The following is a 19030-nucleotide window of genomic DNA, read 5'->3' on the forward strand; positions in this document are numbered from 1 at the left end:
CTCGCGTAAATCCGCCCAAAACCGGGCAGATTTACGCGAGCAGGGCCCTGCGCGCCGGGAAGCCTATTTTACATAGGCCTCCCGGCGCGCGCAGAGCCCCGGGACTCGCGTAAGTCCCGGGGTTCTCGGAGGGGGGGCGTGTCGGGGGCGTGTCGGGGGCGTGTCGGGGGGCGGGCCCGGTCGTCGCGGCGTTTCGGGGGCGTGTCGGCAGCGTTTTGGGGCGGGTACGGGGGCGTGGCTACGGCCCGGGGGCGTGGCCGCGCCCTCCGTACCCGCCCCCAGGTCGCGGCCCGGCGCGCAGGAGGCCCGCTGGCGCGCGGGGATTTACGCCTCCCAGAGGGAGGCGTAAATCCCCCGACAAGGTAAGGAGGGGGTTTAGACAGTGCCGGGCGGGTGGGTTAGGTAGGGGAAGGGAGGGGAAGGTGAGGGGAGGGCAAAGGAAAGTTCCCTCCGAGGCCGCTCCGATTTCGGAGCGGCCTTGGAGGGAACGGGGTAGGCTGCGCGGCTCGGCGCGCGCCGGCTATACAAAATTCATAGCCTTGCGCGCGCCGATCCAGGATTTTAGTGGATACGCGCGGCTCCGCGCGTATCTACTAAAATCCAGCGTACTTTTGTTTGCGCCTGGAGCGCAAACAAAAGTAGGCTGTTCGCGCTCGTTTTAAAATCCGCCCCTAAGTGCTTCCACCCAAGAAAGAGATCTAGGTGTCATAGTGGATAACACATTGAAATCGTCGGTGCAGTGTGCTGCGGCAGTCAAAAAAACAAACAGAATGTTGGGAATTATTAGAAAGGGAATGGTGAATAAAACGGAAAATGTCATAATGCTTCTGTATCGCTCCATGGTGAGACTGCACCTTGAATACTGTGTACAATTCTGGTCACCACATCTCAAAAAATATATAGTTGCGATGGAGAAGGTACAGAGAAGGGCGACCAAAATGATAAGGGGAATGTAACAGCTCCCCTATGAGGAAAGACTAAAGAGGTTAGGTCTTTTCAGCTTGGAGAAGAGACGGCTGAGGGGGGATATGATAGAGGTGTTTAAAATCATGAGAGGTCTAGAACGGGTAGATGTGAATCGGTTATTTACTCTCAGATAATAGAAAGACTAGGGGGCACTCCATGAAGTTAGTATGGGGCACATTTAAAACTAATCGGAGAAAGTTCTTTTTTACTCAACGCACAATTAAACTCTGGAATTTGTTGCCAGAGGATGTGGTTAATGCAGTTAGTGTAGCTGTGTTTAAAAAAGGATTGGATAAGTTCTTGGAGGAGAAGTCCATTACCTGCTATTAATTAAGTTGACTTAGATAATAACCACTGCTATTACTAGCAACAGTAACATGGAATAGACTTAGTTTTTGGGTACTTGCCAGGTTCTTATGGCCTGGTTTGCCACTGTTGGAAACAGGATGCTGGGCTTGATGGATCCTTGGTCTGACCCAGTATGGCATGTTCTTATGTTCTTAGATGACATCGAGCACTCTTCCTCGATCCAATTCCTTAGTCATCCAATCAAAAAGTCGATCAGATTTGTCTGACAGGATCTTCCCCTGGTGAATCCATGCTGCCTCTGGTCCATCAATTCTGCTGCTTGTAGATAGTTCACTATTCTTTCCTTCAGCAGCAACTCCAATACTTTTCTCACCACTGAGGCTAACCGGCCTGTAGTTTCCAGCCTCCTCTCTGCTCCCACTCTTGTGAAGTGGGACCACCGTCGCTTTTCTCCAATCACTCGGCACTACTCCCATTTCCAGGGATGTATTGAACAGGTCACACAGCGGAGCCGCCAGCTCATCTCTGAGCTCCCTCAGTATCCTGGGATGAACCTCATCAGGCCCATGGCTTTGTCCATCTTCAGTTCTCCTAGCTCTTCCCATATGTTCTCTTCCGTAAACAGAGTTTCATCCATTCCACTCCCCTCCAGTTTCTTGTTAACTAGCAATGGTCCTTCTCCAGGGTTCTCTTTAGTGAACACCGAACTGAAGTATTTGTTTAATATTTCTGCCATTTCTTCGTCTCTCTCCACACATTGAGCCTTTTCACCTTTCAATTTCCCTATACCACTTTGGACTTTTTTCCTTTCACTGATGTATCTGAAAAATATTTTGTCACCTCACTTTATCTCTTTGGCAATCCTTTCTTCCGCTTGAGTTTTCTCTTTCTTGATTACTTTCTTCATCTCCCTCAGTTCCACCAGATATTCTTCCTTGTGATCCTCCCTTTGGGATTCTTTATATTTCTTAAATGCTGTTCTTTTATCTTGTATTTTATCAGCCACCTCCTTTGTGAACCAGATAGGTTTCATGCTTTTCTTGCTTTTCTTTACTTTTCTAGCATATATAAGAACATAAGAAACTGCCATGCTGGGTCAGACCAAGGGTCCATCAAGCACAGCATCCCGTTTACAACAGAGGCCAAACCAGGCCACAAGAACCTGGCAATTACCCAAACACTAAGAAGATCCCATGCTACTGATGCAATTAATAGCAGTGGCTATTCCCTAATTAAACTTGATTAATAGCCGTTAATGGACTTCTCCTCCAAGAACTTATCAAAACCTTTCTTGAACCCAGCTACACTAACTGCACTAACCACATCCTCTGGCAACAAATTCCAGAGCTTTATTGTGCGTTGAGTGAAAAAGAATTTTCTCCGATTAGTTTTAAATGCGCTACTTGCTAACTTCATGGAATGCCCCTTAGTCCTTCTATTATTCAAAAGTGTAAATAACCGATTCACATCTACTCCTTCAAGACTTCTCATGATCTTAAAGACCTCTATCATATCCCCCCCTCAGCTGTCTCTTCTCCAAGCTGAACAGCCCTAACCTCTTCAGTCTTTCCTCATAGGGGAGCTGTTCCATCCCCTTTATCATTTTGGTTGCCCTTCTCTGTACCTTCTCCTATATATTAGTTGCTTCAGTAATTGCTCCTTTTAGTTTGGTCGACTGTTGTTCCACATCTCTCGTTTTCTCCCAGCCTTCTAGTTATTCCTCCAGGTACTTCCCCATTTCAACAAAGTCTTTGTTTTTGAAACAGAAAACATTGTGCCATCATTGATATTGGATGTTGTTGTTCGAGTGTCTAAACATAGTTTGATTTATATAGTCCACCATTTGGGATACGTCAAAGCAGATAACATTCAGGTTTCTCTATCCCCGGGGAGCTCACTGTCTGAGGGGCCTGTTTACTAAAGGTCTTCTCCCATTTTATGTCTATGAGAGCCCAAAGTTTGTATCTGAAGCAATGGAGAAAAATGAGTAGGGACTACAAGTCCCTAGATCAGGGCTGGTTTAAGATGATTGTGCCCATAGATAGGGAAAGGATTCCCCCCTCCTGCTCAGTTTGGGAAGTAGAGTTCAGTGGGTGAAATCCCAGTTTTTGTTCATCTTCAGAATTTGGCCCCTCTGTTACCAAAGTCTAAATCCGTCCCTGCCATAGATGCAATGGGAACAAGAGCAAGACTGTGGTTTAGCCTGGCCTTAGTGGCATGGCGCCATCTACTGTAGGCCTTGGGAGTAGGCTTCAGGAATGCACTGAGTACCACTGAACCTTCTGCTACTTCCTTCTCCACACCTGATGTGACCCCATTCTTTCAGGTCAGTCCTGGATTTTTGACTCTGTTCCTCCTCCTCTTCCATTTTGCTACCTGTAGTACTGATTTCACATGGATTAAACAGGACCACAATGCAGTGAGAGATAAGTTAAAAAAAAAAGAGAGAAATGTCTTGCTGCAAACACTGGATTTCCTGGCAGCTCTGCTTCTTGTTTTTCTATGCAAAGTAAACCCCTAATGAGAGAGTTTTCTGCAAAGCCCTGGAGACCACAAGAGAACTTTCCTCACTGACAGACTCTGTCTGAGCTCCTTGGGTGTCCCTACCAATCAGGGCTTTGAAGATAAGATCAGGGGCTCTGTAGTTTTCACATTGATGAAGGTGGTGCTTAGTTAGCTGCCTTACTGCAATCGGCCTTTTTATTCTCCCAGCCCCAAGCTGTCCTCCATGGATCTTGACAGGGTACCAGGGAGCTCCAGGTCATCAAGCTTCTATGAACTTGCATCTCCAATTACTTTAAGTAAAGCAGGAATAGCAAAACCAGGACTGGATAAGGCTATGCCTGATGGTCTAAATCTATCAAGTCACCCCCAAGTGAAAATCTGGCTCCAGTCATCAGGACCAGGCGAGTCAGTCCTGATTTTCCACTTCGAATTCTGAGGGCTACTTCAGTGTGAACAATGTTGTCGGTAGGGAAGTAGCAGCTTACCAAGTCTTCCCACCTAACTGTGTCACTACAGGCCACCTGCTTCCCTTTTCTGACATGGTTCTGGCTGCTACCACTTTCCAGATATCGACTACTCTTTCCAGTAAAGAAACAATTTCCTCTGAGCCTCCAATCAAGAACCTTTGTCTCTGAGCTGCTGCTTCTATGGAAAATGCACATTTAATTTCCTTTGGTGAATGTTTCTATCATATATTCCCTTTCCTTTCGTTTTTTTCCAAGAGTACATATGAGTTCCTTCAGACTGACCAACCAGAACCAGCTCCACTGCTTCCTTCTATCCAGGAAGAACGACTGAAAGAGGGCAGGAAAAGAAAGAGAGCAAGAACAATGTTTAGTCACCTGCAAAGGACTTCAGATTTATTACCAGCCTATGATTGCTTCATCCTGGTCACCACCTTTAGGAGTAAGACCTATAAAAGCCACAAAAAGCTGCAGCATTCTAGCTGAGAAAAGGCTTTTCCAGAAGAGAAGAGAGGTAAGGTGGATTTTCTTTCCTGCATTAATCATTTCCGGTGCAGCTCCTGACTGAACGGGGCGTCTCCTGCAAAGGTTTAGAGGAAGGCGAGCCAACCTCGCTGGAAAATATGATCTGAGACAGGAACCTTTGCAGTCTGAAAAGCTCCTGGATGACAACGAGGGATGTGCTGTCGTTTTTAAATTGACCTGAAAACACCAACAAAATGTAATGTTTTGTTTTGCGCTTTTCCCGATCCAAAACAACCCATTAAAACAAAATTGCATATATCAAAACATAGCAGAATTAGAAAAGGTACAGAGAAGGACGACCAAAATGATAAAGGGGATGGAACGATTCCCCTATGAAGAAAGGCTGAAGAGGTTAGGGCTGTTCAGCTTGGAGAAGAGACGGCTGAGAGGAGATATGATAGAGGTCTATAAAATGAGTGGAATGAGTAAACATTAATCAGTTGTTTGCTCTTTTAAAAAGTACAAAGATCAGGGGACACTTAGTAAAGTTACTAGGGATTACATTTAAAACAAATAAGAGAAAACATTTTTTTTACTCAATGCATACTTAAGCTCTGGAATTCATTTCCAGAGGATGTGGTAAAAGCTATTAGAGTAGCTGCGTTTAAAAAAGGTTTGGACAAGTTTCTGGAGGAAAAGTCCATTAACCATTATTAAGATAGTTGCAGAAATCCCACTGCTTATTCTTGGGATAAGCAGCCTGGAATCTCTCTACCCCTTGGGATCCTACCAGGTACTTGTGACCTGGATTGGCCTCTGTTGGAAACAGGATACTGGGCTTGATGGACATTTGGTCTGACCCAGTATGGAAAATCTTATGTTCTTATGTATTGCTTTGTTGGATTAGCACATGCTAAAATGATAACAGGAAACAAAACTGATTAAATAAAATGAAATAGAAACTAACATTAAATGAGAAATGTTTCCATGTACAACCCTAATGAGACAAGCATTGTATAAATGTCCTGCTGACCTGGTATCACAGCTTGCCAAGAAGCCAGGACTACTGAACTCTGCTATACAGAAAATACACTGACACCAGCTTTAATTAATGTCCATTCTCATCCACTGAAACCAATGAGAACCAGAGAGCTGACTTTTTAATTTGACTTATTATTTGCATGCTTGTATTTCCTAAGTAGCAGTCTTGCACAATTTTTCACCAGATATACACTTACATCATCGTCTTGAGCATCCAGTGCCATTTTTGTCTTTTTTTTAATCCTTATTTCTTTAGACTGAACATGCCCATCTGTCTCTCCTCCCTGCAGTTATTAATATTTATATACAGCCCTCTGCTGTAGTTCAGGGCGGTTCACATCAAAAAACATTCATAATATGTAACACAGACTTGACAGAAAAAGATAAAAACAAATAATAAAAATTGCCAAAAGACATTAAATTACTAAAAACACTTTAGAAAAGTTAAAAATAAGATGCCACATAAAATAATACATAATAATTAAAATGATAGAGCAGGCATGTTTAAAATACAGAATTAAATAAATAGGTTTTTAACATTCTCTTAAATGTTTTTGAGCATATGCTATTATGTTAAATTCACATTTCAATTGTTAGTATTAATAACAATTATGACATGAATTTTAAAAGCTTGGCGCACATCAAAATCAGGAGATACACACATAAGTCAGATTCATGCGTGCCAACCGAATTGTGAAAGCTGTTCAGATGCACAAGTATCCCCAGCAAAACGCACCTCAAAGGTTTTCAAAAGGGGCAAGAAAGAGATGGGCATATCTGGGTAGCATGTGGCCAAGAGATGGGCATTTAAACACTAACGCGTCTGGTCGCACACCCAGAATCCCAGCCACCTAAGTTTACTTCGTTTTTTTAATTTTATTTTTATTTGATTTTCATCATTTCTACAGAAAGCAAATGTTTACAGAATAAGGCAAAAATAATAAGAATTATAACAATAATACATCATTTTTAAACCATTCCGTAATCATATCATAACTATTTATAGGTAATATTGAAAACAAGATGTAAATAGAGCAGTCTTCCAAAAAAAAAAGAAATTCATTCCAAACCAACTTATACCGTACAGTTACCCCATGCTTACTAATTCAAAACCAACCCTCGGTGGAGAACATTTAGGAGTGAGAATCCAAATATAAACGCAGCTGTTCTGGATCATTAAAGACATATCTAGAATGTTGGTATACAATTAGACATCTACAAGGAAAACGTAGTGTGAATTTTGCTCCCCTTGATATGACCTCCCCTCTCATCATAATACATTTTTTTCTCCTAAGTTGTGTGTTTCGTGCTAGGTCCGGAAATACACAGACCTGTTGACCATAAAAATGTTGTGTTTGGTGCCGAAAAAACATTTTTAATACAGAATCCCTTTCAGAGGCGAAAGCAAACTGAACTAATAATATTGCTCTTGTCTCTACAATAGTCTCATAAGACTTCTCCAATAGGGCAGTTAAATCCAGGCTCAAATCATTGGGTTTCTCTTGTTGAATATTTCCTTCTTTATACTGCGGCAAATAATATAACCTTGAAATAACAGGCAACGCCTGTTCAGGAAATTTTAAAATATTCAACAGATAGCTTTTAAATAAGTCACTAGGCGAAATCAGCTTTGTCTTTGGGAAATTTAAAATCCTCAAATTTGTTCTCCTCATCTGATTTTCCATAGTTTCAATCTTACTCGTTTGAAGTTTTTCTAATTTTATCAAATTACATTGTACTGCCTCCATCCCTTCTACCTTTTCTTCTGTAACTTTTAAGGATGTTTCCAATTTAGTTACTTTATTTTCCAAAATCTGAGATTTAGGGCCTCATTACCTAAAGTATCGCAGGCCTGCGATACTTTAGGTAATGAGGGGCAGGGGGGCCGAAATGGGGGGCGGTCCTGCGCTAGCTGGCAGCGATCGCACCGCCACGGTGCGATCGCTGCCGGTTTCGCACCCAATAGCGCCACCATAGGAGGTGTAGCTATTGGGTGCGAAATAGGACGCGAAAAGGGCCTTACCTTTTCGTCGTCCGTGGCGTCTTCGCGGAGTCGGCTCCAGTGACGCCCCAACTCCTCCTCTTCCGGGGCCGACTCCGCCCCATCCTGGTATTGCACGCGATAAGGGACTTTTCACGTGCGAAGCGTCCCTTATCGTGTGCGAGCCACTTGGAAAATGAGGCCCTTAATTAGACTTTCCTTCACCATGGTTGTTAATACATTTATAGATTTGTCCATCGAGGATATTGCATTCCATATTTCATCCAGTGTTATTTTTTGTGGCCTTATCAATGGGGGGGTTGCAAATAATGTTTATATTTTGAACCTCTCGCCCTACCTCCTCCAGGCCTTCTCCAACTGCGTCTCAGTGCTGTGCCTCGTCTATTGGGCCTCTGGAATCCAGCACATCTGGATTCTCCGAGGAGCTCAGCATTCCTTCCACTCCTCTCTGGGGTCCAAATATTTCCGAGGCCGGTGTCCTCTCCAGCAATATCGCTAATATATCCGCTCTCTCCAGGACTCTGGACGGTGGATCAGGAATCGTTGATGCGCCGGGACTTAGGGATATTTCTTCGGCCTTAGGGTTCAGCGTCCGCTCCTCGCTGAGTTCCCTAGCAGCCCCTCCTTCCGGCTGTGATAGCGTGTGTCTCGTGAACATTGCCTCAATCCGGGGTTGCCTTGAATCCCCCAGTTTTGGTGAATTACATTTGTTGTGTTCCCATTTTATTATTCAGCTGCCATTATGGAGAGTATCCTAACACTACACATCTATTTTTGTCCACTTGTGATATGTGTCTATATGGCAGTGTTTTTATGACACATTATTCAGCCTGCATTTTACACTGCAATAGATACGCATCATATCTTTCCATAAAGGTAATCATTTGTTCCCTCCATAGTATGAAAGAAGGAGAGGCTTCATTAATCCATTCTGTCAGTATGCACTTGCGTACCATTAGCAAAGCCATTGAAATAAAAACATACTGACTTCTTGTGATAGATGACCCCACAGACCGCAAAATATCCATTCCTCCCAATAGCAAAATATTTCCCTGAAATGGCAACTCAATAGTTGTACAGAGAAGGACAACCAAAATGATAAAGGGGATGGAACAGCTCCCCTATGAGGAAAGGCTAAAGAGGTTAGGACTTTTCAGCTTGGAGAAGAGACGGCTGAGGGGGGATATGATAGAGGTGTTTAAAATAATGAGAGGGTAAATGTGAATCGGTTATTTACTCTTTCAGATAATAGACGGGCTAGGGGGCAATACATGAAGTTAGCATGTATCACATTTAAAACTAATCAGGGAAAGTCTTTTTTTAATTTTGTTACTGTTCCAACACAACAAATGTAATTCACCAAAACTGGGGGGGAGGGGAGGAGGATTAAGAATGGGTTATTGTAGCATTGTTTGTTTTGCTATATCATAATAAAAATGATTTTGAAAAAAAAAACCCTCCCTGCCTGTGGTGTACAGCCGCTGGTACGCATTGCCGAAGCCGTGCACTAAAGGGGTGCACCCCTCAGAAGAAAATCAGCTGGGGAGTTGGTCATTGAAATGAGAAGTCTTCCTTCTTCTCTCCTTTTTTTTCCCCTTTGTCTGTCACAAGAAAAGGATGGGAACTTTAACACCGCTTCCATCTGGTTCTCTGTTTCCGTTTCTAAATCTCAGCCTACCATTTCTACTTTTATAATGCACAAGGAAGATTGCCAGCTGGCGGCAAGTCGGCTTGGCTCCATTAGTGCCTCTGTTGGAGAGGAATTTCTCTCTTTGAGCTCTGATTCTCAGAAACCTCCAGGGCTTTCAGCTAAGTGCCAGGAAAGGGGTAGTAACCATTATGCACAGAGGTATTTGGCCCTAACCCTAAGGATGGGAATATCTTGGGTCTTCATCAGACTGAATATAAAAAATCATGAGAGGTCTAGAACGGGTAGATGTGAATCGGTTATTTACTCTTTTGGATAGTAGAATCGGTTATTTACTCTTTTGGATAGTAGAAAGACTAGGGTCCATGAAGTTAGCATGTGACACATTTAAAACTAATCGGAGAAAGTTCTTTTTTACTCAACGCACAATTAAACTCTGGAATTTGTTGCCAGAGGATGTGGTTAGTGCAGTTAGTATAGCTGTGTTTAAAAAAGGATTGGATAAGTTCTTGGAGAAGTCCATTACCTGCTATTAATTAAGTTCACTTAGAGAATAGCCACTGCCATTAGCAATGGTTACATGGAATAGACTTAGTTTTTGGGTACTTGCCAGGTTCTTATGGCCTGGATTGACCACTGTTGGAAACAGGATGCTGGGCTTGATGGACCCTTGGTCTGACCCAGTATGGCATGTTCTTATGAAGCTTCTGTGGGTATCTTGGACTAAAGGTATAACTGGGATCCAATCTACAGCCCTTCATTGAATTCTCCACTCTTATCTCTCCTTTTCCTCTGGTTTCAGGTGAGCCGCTTCACAGCAAGTAGTTGATGATGATGCCCATCTGGTAGCACAGGAAAGAGGAGAGATGCACCTAAGGGATCACAGTTTTATCTAGACACAAAATCACATCCATTACCTGGATGTATATTCTGAAAGAAACTGATGGGAAAATGCTATTTTTCATGACTGAACAATTTTCTCACTGAAGTTATGTTGGAACACCAGTATTGTGTCTAACTCTGGGGTGGACGACTCTGGTCTTCTAGCGCCACAAACAGGCCTAGTTTTCAGGATATCCATAATAAGTATGCATAAGAGAGATTTGCATGCATTGTCTCCTTTGCAAATCTGTCTCATGCATATTTATTGCAAATATCTTGAAAAATAGGCCTGTTTCAGACTCTTGAGGACCAGAGTTGGCTACCCCTGATCTAGCTTCATCAATAGGATCTAATAAGAAAAACTAACACCTAAGGCCCAGAATAAGATCTACTTTCCCCATCCAATGGAGGACCCTGCCCTGGGGAAAACAGAAAAAAGATGTTGCAGACCATAAATTTAGGCCCGATATTTAAAGTGTACATTGTTTCTTATTAAGGAGTTTCCTAACACAGGGTATTTTTTCCCGTATTGTCTTTTATATCCAATCTAAAGGCGAAGGCCGAGCTGTGTTTAAAAAAGGATTGGATAAGTTCTTGGAGGAGAAGTCCATTACCTGCTATTAAGTTCACTTAGAGAATAGCCACTGCCATTAGCAATGGTTACATGGAATAGACTTAGTTTTTGGGTACTTGCCAGGTTCTTATGGCCTGGATTGGCCACTGTTGGAAACAGGATGCTGGGCTTGATGGACCCTTGGTCTGACCCAGTATGGCATTTTCTTATGTTCTTATGTTCTTATGTAGATGTCTAAAAACATCACTTTGGCTAATCCTCTCCATACCTGCCCTCTCCTTTGCCCATCTTGCTCCCCCCTCAAATACTTTTGTCTAGAGATGCCTTAGCTGTTTTATCTCCTTAAATATGTAATTTTGATCCTTATTTCAGAAAGGAAGGAAAGTGCAGAAGAATGATGAGAAATCCTTCTTCTTTGCTACTGGCACTGGGTGAGTAAAGTGTAAGAAAATAACTCGCCTTGTAAAAATAAAACATTGCCTATTACTAACTGGTTCCCAGGCTGCAAGGTCAGGCTAAGCCAGATCTCTCTCTACTCGCACAATCGATATAGAAGTTGAAAATATAGTATGTGCATACTACATATGTGTGTAAAGAGGAGACAGTGGCACTTTCTGGGGCAGGATCCACACTTATACACGTAAGTTGCTATTTTAAAAGGAAGGTATCCATGTACATTTGCCAATGACGCCACGTATTTTATAGCTGCTAATTTTCTGGTGGAAGTGGTATTAAATGTGATTATTGTATAGTACTGATGGGTGAGAGATCTGGGTGAAGGGCCAGGAAGGTCTCAATGACCTGCAGAAGGACTGGGCAAACTTGTGGACTGTTTGGTAAACTGGCTCATTTCATTTACGCTCACATGTTTTAGACCGGCAGGTGTGTCGTGCACCCGCTGCTCTTCACCCCCCTTTCACCTCAGCGAGATGAACACTGCTGCCGTTCCTGCCCGGGCTGTCAGCACATTCAAGCCCCGAGGGGAATGGCAGCAGGGTTTGTGGAAGCCAGAAACAGGAACGTGACCTTTTCTTCTTCCCACCCCTGTGGCCCGGAAGAGGAAGTGATGTTTACTGGGCACGCGGGGAGAAGAAAAGGCCTTGCCCGCTGCTGCCAGCTCAGAAATCACGTCCCAAGGCTCCCCCTCCACGATCCCGCTACGCTCAGCAGTTTGCCTGTGATAAGCAGTGGCCGCCGGGATTTCCTGCCGCACGGCTGCTGGGGAAGCTGCCCGGACCCGGAGCTGAAGATTGGTGCTGGCTGGCCACTTTGCCAAGGACTGCAGGAGTATGGGCGCCGCTGCCCCCCCCCGGCCTGGTTCCGACTTCCCCTTCTCTCGCCAGCCTGACACCAGCAAGAAAATATAAAACTAATAATCAAAGGCTGGAGTGGGGAGAAGGAAAAGCATAGAATTGCATTCCCAGCTGCCTGCTCTGTGCTGTGATGGCAGCGCTGCCTTCTTACTGCTGTAGGGCGGGGTCATCCTTCCTGCTGCAGGTTCCAGTCTGTCAGGACTCTGCTTTTAATAGCAGCCCACCGGCCACCTTCTGCTGTAGCTGCCACTTTGATGTAAAAAAAAACAGTCAATCCATGCAGCTGCCAGTTGGAAGAGGCTAGTTGTTTATTTAATATTATTTAAAATATTTACATACTGCTTTTTCACAAAAGCCCAGAGTAGTGAACAAGAAAACATTCATAATAAAATAATAGCAAAACAATACAAAACAAAAACCTCAAAAGATTCAAATGTCAAAAAGGACTCATCGTGGCGGGAGCCCAGATATTAAGGAGCTCAAGTCAATAAATACAAAATCTTCAGAATGACAAACACTATCCAAAACAGAAAAGTTGTCAACTGTTTCTTAAAAGGTTACTCACATGTTGTTAACCACAACACAGCTGATAATGTGTTCCATAGTTTGGGAACAGCAACTGAGATCAAGTGCTTCCAGGTTTCAACCAGGCGTACACTTCACAGGGCGAGCACGTCAAGGAGGTCTCTCTGTGAAGATCTCAGGGATCTAGAAGGGTTGAGACATCAAGCATTGAGTTGAGCCTTGGGAGATTCTCAGTACATTTTAAATACCTCTGTAGAGCCCGGAACCCTATGGGGCACGGCCAGTCCACAATGGCCTTCACCTTGGTAGGTTCCATCCGAAATCCAACTCGTGCAACAGTGTACCCCAGGAAGGGAAGCTCCTGTTGTTCAAAGAGGGATTTTTACAGTTTGGCATAGAAATTGTTCACATGCAGGTGCTACAAAATGGTGTGAATATTTCTTCAATGAGTGCTCAGGTCTTGAGAGAAGATCATAATGTCATCTAAATACACAACTATGCAAGAGTCTAACAGATTGCAGAAGATCTCATTGACCATTTGCTGGAAGACCACTGGGGCATTGAAAAGCCCAAAGGGCATGACCAAGTATTAATAATGTCTACCACAAGTGTTAAATGTGGTTTTCCATTCATCACTAGACTTGATACAGATGAGGTTGTAGGCATCTCTGAGTAAAGATCTTGGCACCTTGTAGGCAGTCAAAGAGTTCTGTTATTAAAGGTGTCTGCCCCCTTTTAGGTGATGGTATTCGAGTCATTGTAATCAATGCATAGCCTGAGTGATCCATCCTTCTTTGCAAAGAAGAAGAACCCAGCTCCTGCCAGCAAAGAGGAAGGACAGATGAAACCTGTAATGAATCTGCTCCTGTGGAAGGAGGAGTTAGCAATCTGTTTTGAATCAGTTGCTGGATACTCCTGTTGGAGGAGGAGATAGCAATCTGTTATGAATCTGCTCCTGTGGAAGGAGGAGTTAGCAAAATGATATGCTCAGCTCCTGTAGAGGGAGTAGATAACAATCTGTTAGGGTTTAGACTGTGGAGTTAGCAATCTGTTATGAGTCTGTTGCTGAAGACTCCTGATGGAGAAGGAGTAGCAATCTGTTACCAGCAGAGTGCTTGGAGAGGGCACTCAGCTGTAGAGGAATGTAGATAGGTGGATCCTTGGGCCGATTGCAGATGACTGCGCCCCCAGGAGGATATCTTGAGAGGAATGGGTATGGAGACAGACCCAGATAGTTCTTTTATTAGACAGGTTAGTAGAACCACCAGAGGTGGCAGTAGTGAGATGATATGCCCGGCAGGGCTGAAGTCCCTCAGGTACTAGAACAGCAATCCCAGGGTTGCTGAGCTGTAGAGAAACTATAGATAGTGAGTAGACAGGGAATGCTGTGTTCATAGCCAGAACTAGATGACAAAACTCACATAAGGTCTTAAGGAAGCTCAGTAGCTGGAAAGGGTTAGGCCCTCTAGGAGGGAGTACCTGGTTCCAGGGAAAGCTCTGAGAGAGCGATGGTAACTCTCAAATGTCTGTATCTGCGATAGCTTCCAGGCAGTAGAGAATCTTCAGAGTTTCCAGGAACAGGGGCCCTCGAGGAGCGAGTATTGGTTCCTATCTGCAATCTGAAATAAAGAAAAGAGAGCGAAGCCCCCGAGGACTTACCAGGTACCCCTGGTAAGTCCGAGGAGGCAGAGTAGCGTAGAGAGACAAGTGGGAACAAGGCAGGAGACTCAATCACGATGATCAAAGATGATCAAGGACAAGACTGGAAAAAGGATTGAAGACCAGGCTGAGATGAGATATAACATGCTCTTATGTTCTTATGTACTGCAAAGTAGTGGGACCTTTTGCTGAGGCAGTGAGAGTGTGTTGGCATTGGCCTTATATAGGCCTGAATGGGTGATGCCATCATCTGGCACCATCAGGGTTTTCCCACCGTTGGTCCTTTAAATGAGGGAATCCTGGGTGGGCACGCACCTAGGGAAGAGCATATCAAGATGGGGCCGGCAGCGTCCTGCCATGTCGAGGCTGGCAGCTTTCTGCTGCTTTGGAGCAGTGTCCAGCCGCGCTAGGAGCTGGAATGAAGCAGCCACGATGGGAGCTGGGACAGGAGGTCTGGCCGAGGAGGTGAGCGTGGCTGTGAAGTGTGGGGGCATCCTGCGAACTGCCAAACACAGCACTTCATTTGGGATAAAGTAGGAAACAATTGTTCCTGCAGGGAATCAAGCTCAAAATGAGTGTTCATTATAATGTATTTTACTGATGAAACAAGATCAGAGGCAGCCATGGAACGAGGGTAAGGAAACTGCAATAAGAAGCGATCATTCCAAGGAACCTTAGAAATGGCCAGGTCAGCATAGTAAAATTGATAAATATCAAGTCCTGAGCAGTCGCATAGCTTAGCACTCCGGGGACCATCTCCCTTTCTCTCTTTTTTCGTTTTCCCTTTGCACGGTGCATTTTTTTTAGTTCTACCGGCATGTGATCGGGAGACGAATAGGTTGACCCCACAAGTTGTGGCTACAGAGACGATATGTCAGCTCCTGCGGTGACCAAAACGAAGGACAAATCGAAAACTCCGTCTCCTAAAATGGCGGAGACACCTGAGATGGCGAAGCTGGAGGATGTGGACTCTGTGCTCTTGACTAAACTCACGGCGGCGGTGGTAACAGCATTTGCTGACAGATTTACTTATATCTACACTCAGACTGAGGAGATGATACTGCAGGCTTTTTACAAGAAAAAAACTCTCCTCTATCTGATCTTTCAAGACTTTTCCAACTGGATAATGTTATTGCGGCGCGCCTTTCCCCCGGTTTGTTCAGTGCTAGTTCAGCGTAACATTTGCTTCACACTTGTGTGTGTGGAATCAGGGCAAGCGCGTGGATTTCTCCAGTGTGACTCTGTTTGAATCTCATATGGGGCGATGGATCCGGGTTTGTGGCTCTGTGATTGTGATTCATGGACATGTATGTTTCATAGGACTCTCAGCAAAGTATTTTTTAAAGCTGGGGACGTGTTTATTCAATTTGAGAAGCACCACCACAATCAACTCTTGCTGGAAAAGCATTTTGGACCTTTTTTTTCCCCCCATTTTTTATTTTTCATGACACAGAAGGAGACATCGTCTGGAGATACTGAATCTGGATGTTTCTACCTCCTGATGCCAGGCCGGTGCTTTGATTTGTTGTATTTTGCGGGACAGATTTTCAGACTGGGGCTGGTGAGCTGGCCTCAGGTACTTTTGTTACCTGTTGAATGGGTGGATACTATAAAGGGACTTCTTTCCTAGGAGCTTCCTTGTTGAGGCCCTACCTATCTTACATAGCTCCTGTTTATGTTGGGCTCTATTGGACAGTTCTTAACACCGGACGGTTACTTCTGAGCATCGTCTTTTCATATGGTTTTTTATCCTTTACTTGCAAATTGAGCAGGTTCTACTTATTTCAAGGGGGGGTGGTCCCTATACATATCTGTTTGACCTCTAACCTACCTTGTGGGCGATGGTGAAGGTGGGTGACACCTGTGTAGGGAGGGTGGGAGAGGGGAAGGGAGACACAGGGGAAGGTAAATTGGGGGAAGGAAGGTCTTAGCAATACTGGGGATGTACACTGGAGAGGGTTTTTCCTTTTCTGTTGAGATCTCTGCTGCTGCTTCTTCTTTATCTAGCCTCCTGGGTGCCTGAAAATGGGGAGTAAAATGAATATTTTTACATGGAATGTCATCGGGTTGGGAACCCCTGTTAAAAGAGAGACAGTGCTCTCTCATCTTAACAGACTGAAATGTCAGATTGCTTTTTGGCAGGAGACGCATACGACCAACTCAGGCAGAGGTGGCTTTCTCAAGTTTATGCAGCCCCTGGTACTTCCAAGAAATGTGGGGTGGCAATTTTGCTTCACAGGAGTGTAGCATTCCAGCTTTGATTCCTCAGGCCACTATGTTGCAATAGCTGGTCTTCTTTTTGGCAAACCTGTGCATATGGCTTCTATTTATGCCCCCAACAGATATGATCACGCCTTCTTTATGAAGGTGGTCAGTGTGCTTGAATCACTGGGGCGATTGGGGGGCGATGTCAACTGTGTAGACAGTCTGTTGCGCTTCAACCCAAGTTATCTTATGATAAGGGTATATCCTTTCTGTGTGAACATCTACAGCAATAGGCTTGCAGCTAATCTGCTTTAGACATGTGGGGCAAAGTTTGAACACTGAACACCAGTTAAAATGAGCTAAATCACCACATCTTCCACAACCTTTGATGACCGGAATAAGGTCCGGGCCTGAAATGAAATTTCGCGAGAGCAATGTACCATGAAACAGTCCATTGTACTTTTGCCAGCATGGCTTCAAGAGAGGCAGCACTTAGCAGGCACAAAGGAATTCCTTTATTGTGCTCCTTTCTGCATGCAACGAAGGGCATGCTATTCCAGTGTGCATGCTACTCCAGTGTGCTACTCCAGTGAGCATGCTATTCCAGTGTGCATGTTATTCCAGTGTGCTACTCCAGTGAGCATGCTATTCCAGTGTGCATGCTACTCCAGTGTGCTACTCCAGTGAGCATGCTATTCCAGTGTGCATGTTATTCCAGTGTGCTACTCCAGTGTGCGGTGCCTTTGGTGACAGCCTCCAGCTCTTGCCCCCCCCCCTCCCTGCATGGATGACAGTGAGGGGCAGAGTTGGTGGGGATATTGCTGCTGAGGGCAGGCAGGATTGAAGACATGATAGCAGATGTAAGCCTGCTTCACGTTGAAGCCATGGAGGACCCTGATTGGAGAAGTTGGTAGCTGATCCCAGTGTCAGCTGCTGGCTCTTGAACCCCTGCTCCCTCACCATGAATGATATCAGCAGGGGGCAGAATCACAGCTCCTAATGGACTGTCAGAGCTGACAGGGCAGACAGGATTGAAGACACGGCAGCAGATGGAAAACTGCCCAAAAAATAGTGAAACATGATTGGTTCTGCTTCTTCCTTGTCCAATGACATGATTATCTCCTTGTACAGGTCCTTGGTGAGGCCTCACCTGGAGTTCTGTGTTCAGTTCTGGAGACCGTATCTACAAAATGACAAAGACAAGATGGAAGTGGTACAGAGAAGGGCGACCAAAAAGGTGGAGGGTCTTCATCAAATGACTTATGAGGAGAGATTGAAGAATCTAAATATGTACACCATGGAGGAAAGGAGGAGCAGAGGTGATATGATACAGACTTTCAGATACTTGAAAGGTTTTAGTGATCCAAAGTCAACGACAAAGCTTTTCCATTGCAAAAAAATCAGCAGAACAAGGAGTCACGATTTAAAACTCCAGGAGGAAGACTCAGAACCAATGTCAGGACGTATTTTTTCACGGAGAGGGTGTGGATTACTGGAACGCCCTTCCGGAGAAAGTGGTGAAGACCAAAACTGTGAAGGACTTCAAAGGGGCGTGGGATAAACACTGTGGATCCATAAAGTCTAGAGGATGTGAATGAAGAGAAGAGGCATGGGGGTGGCTTGCGGGAATGACGGCTACTACCTGGTGATAATACCCTTATTCAATAAACATACACACGGTTAATGCGACTCCAACATTGCTCTATGCTTCAACGGCAAGAGGAAATATGGAAAAAAGGATTTGCATCCACATAAAAGCAGGGGAGTAGCTTGCTTGTTACGGCAGTTAGTACCACAAACCAAAAATGCCTGATACTTCACTTTCAATGCATATCCAGCATAGCTCTCTGCTTCAATGGCAGGGGGAATGAAGAAAATATGATTTATATTCAGACAACTACCAACAAGGTCTGAATTACATAGTCTGGGTAAAACAAATAAGCATGGGTGTAGCTTGCTTGTTATGGCGGTTACTACCCCGAATCAATTAAGCCTGATACTTCACTTAGAATGCTTGTTACGGCGGTTACTACCCCAGACCAAGCCTGATACGTCACTTATAATACATATCCAGCGCAGCTCACTGCTTCAACGTTAGGGGGTATGAAGAAAAGAGGATTTGTATTCAAACAACCAACAAGGACTGAGTTGCACAGGCTGGGTAAACAAGCGTGGGAGTAGCTTGCTTATTACGGCGGTTACTACCCCAAACCAATTAGCAGGATACTTCACTTACATGCAGCTCCAGCACTGCTATCTGTGATGGCGGGGGTGGAAGGGAAATAGATCCAAAAAGTTACTTATAAGGACAAGAGTAACAGAAAAGTATGAAAAAAAAAAAAGTGTGAAAGCTTGCTGGGCAGACTGGATGGACCGTTTGGTCTTCTTCTGCCATCATTTCTATGTTTCTTTGTCTGGCTTTGCTTTCCCCATTGACTTTAATAGAGTCAAACTAAATGAGACAAAATGGAT

At 44.4% G+C, this 19030-nt stretch overlaps 1 protein-coding gene across 1 annotated transcript in view; it reads left to right on the forward strand.

The window, feature by feature from the left end:
- The first annotated feature begins 4631 nt into the window (after positions 1-4631).
- The window catches only part of LOC115076276 (alpha-tectorin-like), a 28295-nt gene continuing 13896 nt past the window's right edge, over positions 4632-19030 (forward strand). The window contains exons 1-2 of the mRNA XM_029577533.1: positions 4632-4758; positions 11229-11287. Coding sequence (XP_029433393.1) covers positions 11251-11287 — 37 coding nt within the window. The 5' untranslated portion in view covers positions 4632-4758; positions 11229-11250. The remainder of the gene's footprint in view (positions 4759-11228; positions 11288-19030) is intronic.

This window comes from Rhinatrema bivittatum, chromosome 14 (assembly GCF_901001135.1).
Source record: "Rhinatrema bivittatum chromosome 14, aRhiBiv1.1, whole genome shotgun sequence".
Lineage (NCBI taxonomy): Eukaryota > Metazoa > Chordata > Amphibia > Gymnophiona > Rhinatrematidae > Rhinatrema > Rhinatrema bivittatum.